This window comes from Caretta caretta, chromosome 1 (assembly GCF_965140235.1).
Source record: "Caretta caretta isolate rCarCar2 chromosome 1, rCarCar1.hap1, whole genome shotgun sequence".
In the NCBI taxonomy this organism is placed as follows: Eukaryota; Metazoa; Chordata; order Testudines; family Cheloniidae; genus Caretta; species Caretta caretta.
The window spans coordinates 200887204-200903028 of record NC_134206.1 but is presented as its reverse complement, the minus strand read 5'-3'; the positions used below and the strand labels follow the sequence as shown (position 1 = coordinate 200903028).

At 42.9% G+C, this 15825-nt stretch overlaps 2 protein-coding genes across 4 annotated transcripts in view; one reads left to right on the top strand and one right to left on the bottom strand.

The window, feature by feature from the left end:
* Positions 1-2452: 2452 nt before the first annotated feature.
* Positions 2453-15491, bottom strand: BLZF1 (basic leucine zipper nuclear factor 1). 2 transcript variants are annotated; one of them, XM_048817406.2, is made up of 7 exons: positions 15357-15491; positions 14445-14515; positions 10907-11349; positions 9400-9599; positions 6442-6570; positions 5633-5852; positions 2453-4100 (listed from the first exon to the last, which is right to left on the bottom strand). In XM_048817406.2, exons 2-7 carry the CDS (start codon positions 14464-14466, stop codon positions 3915-3917), a joined length of 1200 nt encoding a protein of 399 aa, XP_048673363.1. In that variant the 5' UTR covers positions 14467-14515; positions 15357-15491; the 3' UTR covers positions 2453-3914. The 2 variants fall into 2 exon arrangements, with proteins under 2 accessions (XP_048673363.1, XP_048673352.1); XM_048817395.1 differs by having other exon boundaries at positions 14445-14489; positions 15357-15441.
* NME7 (NME/NM23 family member 7) overlaps positions 15232-15825 on the top strand; it is a 162298-nt gene continuing 161704 nt past the window's right edge. For both annotated transcript variants that reach the window (XM_048817436.2, XM_048817418.2), the window contains exon 1: positions 15232-15577. In XM_048817436.2, the coding sequence (XP_048673393.2) occupies positions 15575-15577 (3 nt within the window). In that variant the 5' untranslated portion in view covers positions 15232-15574. The remainder of the gene's footprint in view (positions 15578-15825) is intronic.

Sequence of the window (15825 nt, the reverse complement as noted above, 5' to 3'; positions counted from 1 at the left end):
AGTTTGCTTTGCTTTAGTTGTTTGGTATGTTCACGCAGGGGACAGTGTACCCTATATTTATCTTCGAAGAGACCACAATGGACAAAGTGACATCTCACAGTAGAGTCACTATTTCATTCTTCCGTTTCTGGGCTAACTCATATAGCTCAGATTACATTCTGAGCTATATCTTCTTAATGAACCCTTCCAAATTGTACTTACTGACAAGAAGTAAAGGATGATCCTTTCCTTGCCACCCATCCTGGTAAAGGGTGGGGAGAACATTCTATGTCAGGGCTCATTAATTTGAGAGTTTTGCAAGGGTGCTTTAATTTGTTCCATGGCTGGTTGTGCAAGAGGTTCAGACTACATTGATCAGTGTTCCTTCTCTTCTACCTTTAGAATCTATTAATCTAATTCCGGGGTGGCCAGCCTGAGAAGGGGCCAGAATTTACCAATGTACATTGCCAAAGAGCCACAGTAATATGTCAGCAGCCCCTCATCAGCTCCCCCCCTGCTCCCAGGATCTCCTGCCTACTGGCAGCCCTGCTGATCAGCTGTTTTGTAGCATGCAGGAGGCTCGGGAGGGGAGGGGAGAAGAGCGAGGGGATGAGAAGGGGTGGAGTGGGGGCAGGGCCTGTGGCAGAACCAGGGGTTGATCAGTGAGCATTGGAAAGTTGGCAACTGTAGCTCCAGCCTGGGGGTTGGTGTCTATACAAGGAGCTGCATATTAACTTCTGAAGAGCAACATGTGGCTCCAGAGCTACAGGTTGGCCACCCGAATCTAACTGTTAAAGCAGACCAAGCTGGTACAACTTTGGCTCTAATTTCTGTGTCCCTGTCTTGATAATCTAAAAGTCATGCTGTTCATTCCACCATCAATGTAGGAATGGCTGTATTTATTTTTTTTAAAGAGTAAATATGAACCATTTTTCAAACAGTTTCAACTGATTTCATTCGAGTTCTTTGCCCACACCTTTAGTGAGCACATAAGTATTCATGCTCACAAGTGGTATGGGCTTTACAGTTTTTAGCCTGGTCTACACTACACTATTTAATGTAACCTACTATTAACTGGCTGGCTCTAAACATGGTGTGTATCCATACCCAATACAGTTAACTCTTAATAACAGTGTTTCAAGCCTTGCATACACAGAACATGGGTCTTTCTGCAACCAAGTCATAGCTGTCCTGTTGAGTAGAGGGGTTCCTCTACACACACTAACTATGCCTTTGTAACCTGTTTCACTGGTCTGTCTTCCTTTAAGCCACCTAGAGTGCAGTTGGGTGCTCTGACTGAGGAATTATAGGATGATCATCTAGATTTCCAAAAATGGACCGCTGCATGTGTGGCTAGGAAGTATAGTTGGTTTGAGACACGTGTTGAAGACCTGTTTAGTAGACACAGCACAACTGTGTGTTAACTAATTAAAACAAAGTTATTGTTAAAGCCTTTAGGTGTGTCTGCCATAATACAGGAAAAGTTCCTAAAGCACCATTTAATTTGCTATACTAGCTAAGACTTAACGGGAGTTGATTATTCCAGTAGGAAAAAAGTTAGGCTTATTCTTTTCCTGCTTAAAATGCAAGGCTTCAAAGTGTAACTGACTTATGCAGCTTTAAAATTGTTTAAGTGGTAGGGGAAGAGTTAAAGAATCTAACAGTTCGTTTAATGATGGTGAAAAATGCCATAGTGATAGAACTAGAGCCTCCTTTCACAAAGGTAATTCATATTCCCTGTCCACGTTCCCCTCCTTCTCAGTAGTGACAGACTTGGACCTGAGGAGCTAGTGGAAGGAACTGAGGCAGTCTTCATGCCATGCTTCCTTTTTATTGCAGGGAGGAGAACAGGGCATAAGAGCATTTGAATGGGCACTGCTATTAGAAGTCACAAAAGTGTGACACTGCAGAGGTCATCTTGAACTCTGGTTACAAGTGACCAACCTTTGTTTATTCTCCCCGCTACGATACGCTGACAAATTAAGATCTGTTTAAGTGTTTTCCCAACCTGCAAGGGGTGGAGAGAGGAATTTCTATCCCCATGAGGTTCACCAGGGCACAAAAGCTAATGCCCATCAGTTAGCTTTCTTGTAACTCCTGCAGAGTTCAATCTTATTTCTTACGCTGTTTTCACACTACCGCGGTTAAGTTGACCTACTCTACGCAACTCCAGCTACATGAATAATGTAGCTGGAGTCTACGTACCTTAGGTCAAGTTACCCAGGGTCTACGGGAGAAAATCTCCCATCGACTTACCTTACTCTTCTCATTGGGAGTGGAGTACAGGGGTCAACTGCAAAGCGATCTGCACTCAATTTGGTTGGTCTTTACTAGACCTGCTAAATTGACTGCTGCTGGATTGATCTCAGAGCGTCAGTCCTGGCTGTAGTGTAGACTTGCCCTTAGATTCTGCAAAGAATGTGTGGAATCAAAGACTGTCACAAGTATACAAAATCCAAACCTTCATTCATGATAAAAGTAGGTAGAGAATGTTTATTGTAACATATTAATTGCAGAGGCCAAAGCATGGCCAAGAGTAGCAGTCAAAAACTTATGCCTTTTATACCTGGTGTACAGTACTAGATTTACCAAAAAAAGTGTTAGTGACTGGTTTAGAGACCTTTTCCTTAATTACATAGCATGGCTATGGATACTGTGTCTGTTGGGGGTGGCAGGATACTGGAGTGCTGCAAGATATCAGCATGATTTTTCTATGAATATGACTTTTGTTCAAAAAGAGCTCAAAAGCTCACTAACATATGGTGGAAGACTCATATCCTGTCTAACTTGTAAATAAGCAAGCAGAGAAGAACCTTGCAAGCTGTCTTCTTGGGCGGTATTTGGCAGGCTGGTTACTAGTACATACTTTGAATTTGTCTCATTAACCTAATAAAGCCAGATGAGTAAAAATATAGTATGCTCTGTCACTACTTATGCATACATAGTATTTGACGATGCAGGCCCTTCCACGGGTATAATACCTATGAAAGATTTTCATGTGTAGTATCTTGCCTCTAAGCATAGGGTAAGTTTCAGTTTTTAAAACTATGCACTAAAGGAGCTATGTCCATCTTTGCTGCATCAGCTAGGCAGCAGCTTGGTTCTAGGAGTTAAAATGCTTCTAATCCACTTGTTTCAACCTCATGTACACACAGAAATAACTTTGTCATGCACATTAGGTTCCATACTCCATTCAGCACCAACACCTTCCAATTTCATTCAAGTTTCTTCTTAAAGAGGCTTCTCTACCCTTTTCCATCAAGGTAAGGGCCCTGCTGCCCCCTTCTGAACTTGAAGGCCCATAATATTAATTGCACCTGATCCTTTAACTTAATTAGGACTATAAATACTTGACCATAGCACCACAGCAAACTGAGTAACACTACAGAGAAAAATTAAACCGCATAGAAATGATTGTGCTTTCTATTGCCCTTTTTAAAATGAAAATACTTAAATAATAAATCAATGTTTCTTACTTTAGCATTTATTTCAACTCCCTTTTAAAGGAAGCACTATTCAGAGGTTTCAAGTGGATGCATCACTTGTCTATGTTCCTAAATAGTTTCATGGTTTTGTCTTCCCCTGTGCAGAAATCCATTAAGGTTTCATAATATTATTACAAATCCTACACATCTAAGGAGCTATTTACACTATAAATTGTGTAAATTTATGTTGTAACATTTTGGTCTTGCCCTTGTAGATGGGAGCATTAACCATATTCCAGCCTTGTAGAAGCTATGATCTCACCACAGATTGTAGATGGTCCCTAAGCATGAGAGGTATAGGAAGTAAAAAGTACATTGTTTCTAGCATAACAAACCCCCAGGAAGATAATAGCAAAGAAGGAAATCCAAATGGATAAATCACTAGTGTCATTCAGCAAAAAGTTAGCATATCTACAGACACACTGGCTTTTTGTCTTCAGCACAATGATTTTAAAGGGCTATCAGTTCTCCCTGGCAGTGATTGCAGCAGTTGAAAGTTATATTTTCATATCTGGTGTATGGGTGAAACCGACCAATGTTCTTCTTTGTGGAAAGGAAGGAGGGTGGGGAAGGCTCAGAAAAGGGAACTTCTGGTGATGCTTCAGTACAGGCAACTGGATCCAACACTCGCAGCACCTAAAAGAGAACTTTAGTATCAGACATGAACTGGATTTTATTTAATCCAAGATGCTTTATCCCTAACTTGAATTTACATACAATTGGTGGCTGCTGTTGAGGTGAATGGTAAATTTTATCAATCCTCATACCTTGGTCAGTTTTTACCTTGAACTGTAATTCTTAACATTGAGTAACTTCATATTGCAATGAAAATAGATTCACAAATTTGGAATCCCTTCAGCAGAACTAAGGTAACTTTTTTTAAAAGGCTACAATTAAATTCATTACAAAAAGGGAAGATTAGAGGTTAAGAAAAGAGTGACCTCTGAACTAATCAAAGATATTTGCAAACATGCTAGAGTCCAGCAATATGCCACCACTATGTGCACAGTGCTTTGTGCCTTCAGCTGCTTGATAAGCATACTGATAGGCACCTAGTACACTCCCAGGGGTGGTTCAGTTCTAATGGAGGATAGCTTAGTTTTAAAATAGGTATTTTGGGGCAGTTTTATGCATGGGATACTCCTCCTATAGAAATGGTTCATACTACAATGATGATCAAACACTAAAGGGAAAGGTTAAATACTTTCTCTACTACTTTTATTATCTTCCCCAATTTTCCTTCCGCCTGTACTTACAGTAACTGGATTTTTTTGGGGGGGGAGGAGAGCTTGCTTTGAAAATGGTATGGATTTTGCCTCCCGGCCCCACCTCCCTTCTCTTAGTCATCCTTTCCCCTCTCCCTCCTACTTCTCAAGTTGAGGCTCCCTGGTTAGTTCCCTAGCCTAAAATTAAATGTTGTCCCAATCACTTCTGGAGTGCAGCAGGTAGGCTGGGCGGGGAAGCAGTACTTTCCCTTTAAAGTCTTCCTGCTGGTTATTCCAGCCCAGCTGCTCATTGTCTCTGGAGAATTCACTCATCTACATCTTCATTAAAACTCTACTGTACTGACCATTTATTAGGTCATTTGTTTCAGTTTTAATGTTCTAATCTCCTTGCCCTAATATAAAGCCATTTATTGTGAAATTGAATCCCCAGTCTTCAGGTATGCCCCAAAACTATAGCTGGCAGGGATACAGTCTCAAGTCCAGACTATATACTGGGGGAAAAAAAATTTATTATAGCCAAAGTCTAAGAGAAAAGGAGGGAGAAAAAAATCCTACTGCAGTTTCCTGGAACATGAGGAAGACAAAGAACAGAGTCCTCTATGCATGATCACCGTGCAGCTCTAAATAAGTGGTACAGAGATTAGACACTATACTAAGGGGTGCTACTGAACAGATATACAGTGGTGGTGTAGGCTACCTCCTGGTGCTCTGGGGAAAGTGTGGGGATGTGAGTTTTTCTAGTTTTTAAATATTTGCTTAGGGAACAGTCTTTTAGATCAGATGTACCGAAAAAGCTCTCTATTGCCCATGCACTTTACTCTCACTCTAGATTGTAATTAGTTCTCATGCACCAGAAAGTTGCCTTTCCTGGAAGTGAACTGGAAGCTGCACCTATGCAGTGCTGATAGTGGCACAAACTGGGAGCAATAGTAAGGGTTTTACCATTTCAGCCATTTTCTCAGCAGGAGTGTTGCAGAACTCTGTTGGTGGGGAAGCCTTTTTTGGAGTGTTAGTGCCAACATTTCCAAGAAGGTGGGAGCTCACTGCTTTAGCCAGTTTATGGTTCACTGCTGCTAGCTCTGCTGTAGTGTGGGTTTGAGCACTAGGATAATAAGTCTGCTGCCTCCCCCACTGTAGAGAAACCAGCAGCTCTTCTAACAATCTGTTCAGGGGAAAATTGAATTGTTATAGTAATGAGTAAATTATACAGTGCAATCAGTGTGCATGGTGCTGTACAAATAGGCCATCTTGCCCCAAGGAACTTACGATTCAAATCAGACAAGGGATATAAAAACATTCAAGGAAACATACAAATAAGAATTAAATATTGAAACAAGATTAGGACACATGGCCATTCACCAGACTGTAGCACAGTAATAAAATACAAGGCTTGAGGAGCCCATCATGATTAGAGTATTTGGCGACAAGTGGTGGACTCAGAGTCAGGAAGACTGCGGTCCCCTACATTATCTTTTGCTGACTGATAAATCTCAACCCTCACCTAGGGCTAACAACTCTTTTGGGTGAAGTTCAACTGATATGGCTCCTTCAATCCTCAACCCTTCTTCTGAGAGACAGGGCTCCATGCACAGCAATCACAACAATGTTTTTTGTAAATACTTATCTACCAGGAATAGTGTTGAGAATTGATTCTAGGTCAGAAGACTACCTAACTGAGACCACAGTAATAAAAAATGCACAGAATAACATTTAGGGCAGGAAAACAAAAAGAATGTAAAGAGTAATCATACTTCTGTGTATCAATCATTTCTTGACGGAACTGGTCACGTTCACTCAACAGATCCTGAATTGCACTCTGTGCATCCCGGGTTTGGCGCTGAAGAATTGCTCTGGCATTGGTTAGCTCATCAGCCATGACTCTGCAAAAGAGAAAATCCCCAAATAAATCAGCTACTTTTAACAGGCAATTTAGAAATCTAAGAGTTAGTTTTCACTTTTGGTTCTGTTGCAGATATAGTTTTAGCAGATCAAATACTTCAAGGATTAAGAGCAGTCAATTAAAACTGATGCATACCTGGCTTTTTTTTTAAAAAAAACTAGGAATAGGAAATGTTTTGTAATAAGGAGGCCTTTTGGGGCTCATAGGGGAAGCCGCATGGCACACTGGATGATATGAGCAAGGTTGTAAGGATCAAACCAACACAAATATCAGAAAAAAGGACCATCAGCAAGGCACAGTTGCTTCCTTCCCTCTACTCTCAACTGTGGGATCAAGAAATGCAGTTGTTTTCTTACCAGGGCTTAGTTAGGAAGAGGAGATGAAGATAAGAATGGTCATACTGGGTCAAACCAATGGTCCATCTAGCCCAATATCTTGTCTGACAGTGCCCAGTGCTGGGTGATTCCAGCAATTGGAGGTTGAGGGACACACTTTTGCATCCCTGACCCTATTGGCTAATATCCATTGATGGACCTATACTCCAGGAATTTATCTAATTTTTTTTTAAACACATTTATACTTTGGGCCTTCACAACATCCCATGGCAACAAATTCCACTGGCTGACTGCGTGTTGTGTGAAGAAATACTTGCTTTGGTTTGTTTTAACAATGCTTGCTGCCTATTAAATTCATTGGGTGCCCCTTGGTGGTTGTATTATGTGAAGGGATAAATAACACTTCCTTATTCACTTTCTCCACACCATCCACAATTTTATAGACCTATCATATCTGCCTTAGTCCTCTCTTCTAAGCTGAACAGTGCCAACTTTTTGGATCTCTTCTTGTATGGAAGTTGTTCCATCCCCCTAATCATTTTTATTGCCCTTCTCTGCACCTTTTCCAATTCTAATATTTTTTTTTAGATAGAGCGACCAGAATGACAAACACTATTCGAATGGGTGCACCATGGATTTATATAGTGGCATTAAATTTTGTTTTATTATCTATGTTCTATAATAATCTAAAAAGAGAGACTTTTTTGGGGGGAGAGGGAGCTATGGAAGGCACCCTGGAAAATGCTCCCTGAGTGACTCCCAAAGGCTAAATTAAGTGATTTTTTTTGGACCTTTTTGTTGTTGCATAAATTCACTTGTTATTTTGAGTTGGATATACATTTGATTGTTACTTGAAAAAAGGGCATTTCCGGGAGCTGAGACTTTATTTTATTAAAATTTGTTACAGACCACTCTGAATAAATGCAATCCAGGAAGAGGGATTCTTGTGTTAGCCAGTGCAGATTATTTTTAGTTTCTATTTGTTTGGCACAACCCTCGAGCCTCTTACATGTCTCTAATACAGAATGTGCAGATTCACAGTAAGTGATTGTTTAAACTCAGTCTCAAAACGCCCAGTGTGTGTTGTTTGATTAAAAAAAACAGGAAGTGTCTTAAATTTTTTTTAAAAAATGTGTTTTGGGACAAGTTAATGCTGTTGACAAATGTCATAAGTAACAGCACTGGAGAATAAAGTCTTCCTTTACCAAAGAGCAGGTAAAGCAAGGAACAGTGACTGCACAGGCTGCCTCATTAATATGCCTCAAGCCTGGCCTAGGGGAAGTCATCTCTGGGAAATAAATCAAGGGGGATATCAGGTGCATTCAGTTTCTTGCTCATTTATTTAGTTGCCTCTCTGCTGAGACTAACAAAAGGTGTGATTGGATGATCTAGACACAGATCCCTTAGAAACAAACTAATAGCTATCAGATCCCAACCACTTTTGGTCACTCCCAACTACCAACTTAGAGGAAAGAGATTGTCTCTAATCCCTCAGACGTAACTGAACTAAGAATATGGAAATCATGGTACATAGGTCCCCACCACCTAAATTTATAGTAACACCTTTCAGTTACTAATGACCTGAGCTGGATTCAGACTGGCAACCTCAGGTAAAAGGCTCTATATTCCATCGCTGATCCTGAGTCTCTGTTGAATGTGCTTTGTTAAATGTAGCCAACTTATGTTTAGTCATATATATTCTGCATTCAATAGTAGATTAAATATAAATCCTAGAGCACAGCATTTGTAAAGCCTTTAATTGGGTCATACCTGGTATGCCACAGATCCTCTGTCTACTCTATTCTTAAGTCTAAATTCCATTTGTGAAAATTGTATTCAACAGACCTGCTCCCATGTATTTTACTGTAAATCTGGGATCTTGACAAGTAAAAAGCAACATATCTTAATTAAAATCTCCAAAATAGATAACACTAAGCCTCCCCTTCACTGGAGTGTCAACCCAGTCTAAAAACAAACACACACCGTCTCCAGCAATGGTCCATTACAAATGGTTGACAGATAAAAGGTGCCCTGCACCATGTTCAGAAGCTCAGCAAACTATCTTCTTTTAATCCTTTTCTGTCCCAATAAATGTTATCTTCATATAAATTGGAACCCTGATTTACTAGCAGCACGAACCCCTTTTCAGCTTGTCATATGCACAGCTAAAAAAATAAAATGTAAAGTTTATGGTATTACAATTTTAGGTAAGGACACTGAAGATACACAAGTGTATATAGGGATGAATAATTTTGAATAATTATTCAAAACTCTAGAGACAGTGGCTGGAAACTTAAGAAAGCAGGGCTGTGGTGGTTTAAGTTTTGCAGATCTCATGGTAGATTTCCAGTTCAGAGTAGGTATTCCTACAGCTGTTCCCTTGCATATATGTAATTTCAAAAGGGTCTTTCATTATACTAATTTACTAAGGGAGCCCTGAGACAATAGTGACACAGACTACTGTAAAACCATACCTGCTTGCTAGGAATTTGCTGCGCCACACATCACACTGTATAGACATCCGCTCTAACTGTTCAGACAGCTGAGATGTATTCCGGCCTAGGGCCTCATTTTCTAGGATCAACTGATTTTTCTCACGAGCCATGCGTTCAAAGTGATATTGCAGGTCATCCCCAACAGAAGCAATAAGTAACTTCTTCAGCTCTCGATTCACCTAGAATAGGCCAAGGGTAGAACAGCTAGCATAAGTCATATTTCTAATCAGTGTGCTTCTAGAAAGCACATTAGCTAACAAAGCTTCAGACTGATTTCCCAATATGTCAGGCTTTTGTATGGAATAATTACAAGACACTTTAAGAACTGCAACTAGGGCAGATACATGTCCTTTTGGGAATTTGAAGGCCAAGTGTTTTAAGCTTCATGTTTACTAAAGTGTTCAAGACATGCAACTTATTTGCTATAACTGTAATTGCTTAAATAAGCCTGTATAACTGATGTCTGAAAGCATAAGCACATTCATCTACTACAGAGAGAAGAATGCAGGCTTAATTTACAGGAGTAGTAGCCATTTCGATCTGCAGTTTATATTAGGTAGGACATCCACTCATCTGTGCCAGGGCATAACCCCACCACTAACTAAAAGGGGGTATGAAGAAACTTGCCCTATGGGTGATTTGATAGTTACCACTCTGGGGCTTCTTCCACCTTCCTCTGAAGCATCTGGTAGATGCATCAGGCCATTGTGTTAGAAAGGATACTAGACTAGGTAGACCACTGGTACTCTCTGTATAGCAATTTCTATGTTCAGTAGGGAAAAATTATTTTTGTAACTGAGTTTATGGTGTTGCTCTCTGCAGAGTACTTTATACAGTGCAGCAGGCCAATTTTTCTATATTTGCATGCTCCCGCTGTCTTTGTTAATGATATCAAAAAGACGCCCTTTGATTACATTTTTAAAATAATGAATGTTTCTGCTGTTTTAGACAGCAGAAACAAAATGTCGTGGGTTTTAGAGAACAAATGGTTGGAAGATAAAGCTAGACAAATTCAGAAAAAGGTGAATATTTTTGAGTGAGTAACTAACTGGTGGAACAATTTACCTAGGGAAGTGGTGGATTCTCCATTATTTGAAGTCTTTAAATCACAACTGGATATTTAAGTTTGCCAGATCTCATGGAAGATTTCCAGTTCAGAGTAGGGATTCCTACAGTTGTTCCCTTGCATACATGTAATTTCAAAAGGGTCTTTCATTATACTAATTTACTAAGGGAGCCCTAAGACAGTAGTGACACAGACTACTGTAAAAGCATACCTGCTTGCTAGGAATTTGCTGTGCCACATGATTAAGATATATTCTATAGCTCAAGAAGTTATGGGTTTGATGCAGAGATTACTTGGCAAGCTTCTCTGGCCTGCCTTGTGCGGAAGGTCAGGCTATACCATCATACTGGTCTCCTCAGGCTTCCCAAACAAAATATAGTTACAAATCTATCGTCACAAGAACCATCCTCAATGTCTTACCTCTGTCTGTACACGTAACTGGTTGGAAAGACCTTCTTTATCCTGTAGCAATCTCCTTTCTGAATTCTTGAGCTTTTCTACTGCATTTTTTAGATCCAACAGCTCTTTCTTGGGTTCTAGGACTCCATCTGACTGGCTGAAATCCTCTCCTTTATGGTGTCCCAGGGATTTAGACATCTTAGCATTTTTGGTAGGAACAACATGAGTTATAGCAGCTTTGGGAACCAGTATTCGAACAGCTTCAATCTCCACTGACTTATCACTATGTATTTTCCCGAGTTGGAGAACTCCGGGACTCAGGGAAGAGATAGCTTTCTTGTGTGGACTGTGATGGGCATGACGACTTGTATTGTGGGCTCCAGCAATTACTTCCACAGTTTTAGGTGGCTGCTCAGTTTCCATGCCATCTCCAGGTCCACGAATGCGTGACGAGGCACAGTCGGCTAATTTGGAGACAATGGGAAGATAATATATTTATTTTATTATGCCATTGGGAGTTACAGAAATTCAAAGAGCATGGCAACACAACTCTGGAAGGACCTTGGTTTTACAATGCAGCTGCAAAGCAGCATAGTGCTGGGGCACTGATTCAGTTAGGATTCAGAAGGGAAAAAGCGCACCTACTCATATCAGTAAGGTCAGTAATACAAAACCCCGCCATCTAGTTTCATTTATATTTACATGCACATTGCACAAACAAGACTATATAGATAAAAAGGTCAACAGCAGCCACTTTGCAAAAAATCTATATGAACTCACTACATTAGCCACTGAACTTTGAATTCAAAGCCAAGAGGATTTCACTCCTTCGCCGTTGAGAAGCATTAGATTGCTTCACAACAACTTTAAAGAGATACTGTCAATATAATACATTCACAAGTTTTTTTCCCCCTTAACTGTGTCTAGTAATAACTTAGTTGTAAATCTTGGAAAAATTTAGAAAAAAAAAATTTACTTTTCACTATTTGTGCTGTTTTACTTCATTGTCTAAAGTGAGTGTGGGGGGAGAATGGAAAGAGGAATTAACTTATCACTTCCTGTTTCTCCCGTACTCCTCTCCCCCCAGTGCTGGCATGTTTGGGTTTCCAACACTGCAGAGCAATGTTTAATAAAAATTTCTGTTGATGCTGGATTTTATTGAATTGTACACAACCCTAAACTGGTTGTAAAATTTTCACTGTGTCAAACTTCCAGCCTAGAAAACAAGAACTTCAAGTACTGCCACACTGCAGAGACATGGAATGGTTGATCTTCAATGATCTTTTCCATTTCTAACGTGTATGATTCTAAATTGGTGAAAGATGCTTCAGGACACCGAAGACTGATGTTTGATCTTTATATCGTATGACCCAATTTATGTTGTCACACTTCAGAGGAACTGCACCCTCTCCCTTGTCCACCAAGGGCACCCACTTTTAGGCTTCCACCTCTCAAACATTACTTCCGTTGGGTGAAAACCTGTGTTTCTCTCCCTTCTGACCAAGGTTTTTCCAGGCTCACAGTTCTCTGCCTACACTATGGTATTCCCAGCAAGTCAGACCTGCCTAAGCAGGCCAGCATCTGTGCATTGCTTTCTCTCTGAAGGCTTATGAACAGTTTAATTGCCAGCAGTTAAAAGTTACCACACAGCCTTTTATGAGCAAGCACATTTATTCCTAGGATGAAAGCAATGCAGTAAAAAACAATGAGTTCCTGTATGCATGCTAAAAGCTTACTACACCTCTAGCGTGATATAACACGGTCCTCAGGAACCAAAAAATCTTACCGTCTTATAGGTGAGACCGTGTTATAGCGGGGTAGGGAGAGGAACCACTCCTCGCTGCAGCTCACCTCCACTCTGCCTCCGCCTCCTCCCCTGAGCGTGCGGCCGCTGCTCCGCTTCTCCCCCCTCCCTCTCTCCCTCCAAGGCTTGCTGCAAAACAGCTGTTTGGCATGGCAAGCCTGGGAGGGAGGGCAGGGGGAGAAGCGGAGCGACAGCACACTCATGGGAGGAGGCGGAGGTGAGTTGGGGCAGGGGGCACAGAGGAATCGCTTGCAGTAACACGAATTTGGATATAACGAGGTAAAGCAGCCCCGACCCTCAGAGTGCTGCTTTACTGTATTATATTGGACCGCGTTGTATCGGGGTAGAGGTGTAAGTCACCCATTTGTTTTATAGGGCCTCAGTTGGCCAAAGTCCTTCCAACCTTCCCAGGCCTCTCTTGGACAGAAGGTCCTGTCCATTTGCTGGATCAGAAAGAAGGCCCTGAGTCAGTTTAAACTCAGGCTATTTATCCATAGGACCTTTCTTTGTCTGTTGGTCTCTGGAGAATCCAGTTTGAACCAGCATATGTGAACCTCTCCAGGTGGTGGTATGTCTTTGGCAGTGTTACAACCTGAGTGAATTTGCCTAATAAACGCGCCCCCCCCAGCACCATACACCCCCCCCCAGCACCATACACCCCCCTTCTTAATTCCTGGAGGAGCTGTGGTCACCTGCCCCCATGGAATTACATACAATCCTTGGCCCACAATGATACATAAATTTAATACAGTAAGATCTCCCAAAGATATTGCAGGAAATTGCCATATCTGTCACATATGTAAACCCAGAAATAACTCAAGAGCTCAGCTAATTAACAGATAATAGAGAAGAGCTTTTTAGAATTTAGTTTTTTTCAAGTCTAGTCAAAAAATCTTTTTGATAGAAAATTGATTTCTTGCTAATGTAAAACAATATCTGCAATAACTGAACCGGTATCCTTTGCCTCACACAGTTAGTAAAACAGGGTCTGTTGTGTTCTTCCTCTCCAATGCTAATCTTTCCCTGGTTATTAATGCCTGCCTAAACCAACACTGAGAAAAGGAGGGACTAAGAAAAAAAAAATCTTCAGAGAATAAAATTCTTAGGGATTTAGAGTATTCCCAGCAAACCATGTCCATTAAGGTGCAAAAGAGTTTGACTTCTTACCATTGTTGCACAATAGGCAGGTCCAAGAACAGACCATATATATTTTGCTGTGCCTCACCACTACAGTGTGACATAAGGACAGAGTAAGAATCCTTAATTTTGAATTTCCTAGTTTTTGCAGATTTAGGTACTTTGCCTGCAAATTGATTTATGCCAGCACAAAAGTCTACTTGTGCAGGTCTGTTTGCAGAAGTGGGGTCTTAATGCTTAATTCATTATTCTACTGTAATAAAAACAAGGGGGCCAAGTAAATGCTAGACACCTATCAGCTAGGAACTAGATGAAGATCATCATCTCAGGGCACCAAAAAGCCATCAAAGGCTAATAACTTTCCGTTGTTACTGCCCTGGCCTGATCTGAACTAGGGATTCAAAGGTAAAAGAAAACATTTCATTACCACTTCCACCCAGGCTCTTTACTGTATCTCTGCTTTTCACTGCAACAACAAAGATTCCCACAACCTTTCCCCCCTGAGATACACTATAACATCTAACATACACTGCAGCTCTGTTCTGTAATTAAACACCTCTAAAGTGAATACAGAATTACCAGAATGTAGATATTTTTGAGTAAAGGAAGAGCACTTACCTTTCTTCCCTAGAGATGTCATTTTTTTTCCTTTGGCTGATGCAGCTGTATGGGAGAGAGGACGACCAAATCTAAAAAAGTTAAACACTCAGGGTGAAACAATAATTAGTACTTTAAAATGTGCCTGCTAATTTTGCTGATGTTTCTTCGGAACTCTTTATTTTGTCCCTCTGTGACATGGAGCAGTAACTCCACTGACCTGCTCTTCTGGACAAGACCCGAGCGCTCTGTGTCTGGAAAGGCCTAGCACATTTTGGGAGCTATCACCCTCTCAATAACACCAATAACCTGATGAGAAGGCCGCCCCTACGCTCAGTTATGAGGCAGGTTGTTTTTCTTTTTGACACTGTCTGCTCAGGAAGCCCCGCAGAGATGCGACAGGCACTGCCCGGGGGAGAGGGGTGGGGCCAGGCCTGGGCCAAAGTCCCCGCTCCCGGCAGCAGCCGGACACAGGCCGGTATGAGAGTTGCCAACCCTCCAGGTTTGGCCTGGAGTCGCCAAGCGGCAAAGATTTGTGTCACGTGATTGAGTCTCCCGGAACACCGGCCACCCCCGCCGGCACATCACGCCCACGCTCGACAGGCGGGGAACACCGGAGGGGAGGGGGCGCGCGAGGCCGAGCCCCCCAGGGGAGGGGGGGGAAGGAGGGGGCGTGTGGGGCTCTGGCAGCACTGAGGTCCTGGAGCCGTCCCCGCCGGTAACTGCGCCCCTCCCGCGGGGCCGCGAGTCCCGGGCCCAGAGCCGGGAACCCCCAGCGACGCCCCGGCCGGGCGGCGGGTTAAAAACAAGCCCCGCGCGCAGGGTCCCCGGCTGCGGCGTCACCCAGGGGCCGCTCGGACGACGTCGAGCCCGCGACACGCAGAGCAACCGGCCTGGCCCCGCCCTCCCCGCGAGGGTGCGTGACACACTCACCGGGCCGCCACGCGCCGGGTCTGCCTGTCAGCCCGCAGAGAGGGCTTGCTCGAGCCCCCTCCCCTCCGACACTTCCGCCACCTCTTCCGAGGCACTTCCGGGTTACGCGCGGGGGCGGGGCTTCGGTTGCCAGGAAGCGGCTTGGGCAGAGGAGGCGTCTCGCTGAGTTTACGCTGCAGGCAGCTGCACCCGAGGCCGGGAGCGGAGGGGACGGTACCATGGTGAGTGGGGGGCGCTGGCTCTTCTTGGGATGGACGTTACAACACCCCCCCTCCCTCGCTTCTTCCTGTAACCTGGACCGCCCCGACCCCATGGAGCGGAGGTGGGGGGTGGGGAGTCCTCTGCCCCTGCGGTCCCGCTCCGCTCCCTGGCACGGATGGGCTGGGCGGGGGGTGTCTCCGCTCTGGGGAGCGGCCGGGCCGCTTGTAACGGGGCGGCTGGTCAGCGCGTGCCCTGCGGCTCCCGGAGC

Excerpts from the sequence above, each read along its gene's own strand:
- BLZF1 (XM_048817406.2), bottom strand. The coding sequence starts at position 14,466 with ATGACATCTCTAGGGAAGAAAG. Across the intron at positions 11,350-14,444 it reads GACATCTCTAGGGAAGAAAG|CCGACTGTGCCTCGTCACGC; the intron begins GTAAGTGCTCTT and ends TCTCCAAATTAG. Across the intron at positions 4,101-5,632 it reads CTGAGAAAATGGCTGAAATG|GTGCTGCGAGTGTTGGATCC; the intron begins GTAAAACCCTTA and ends GTTCTCTTTTAG.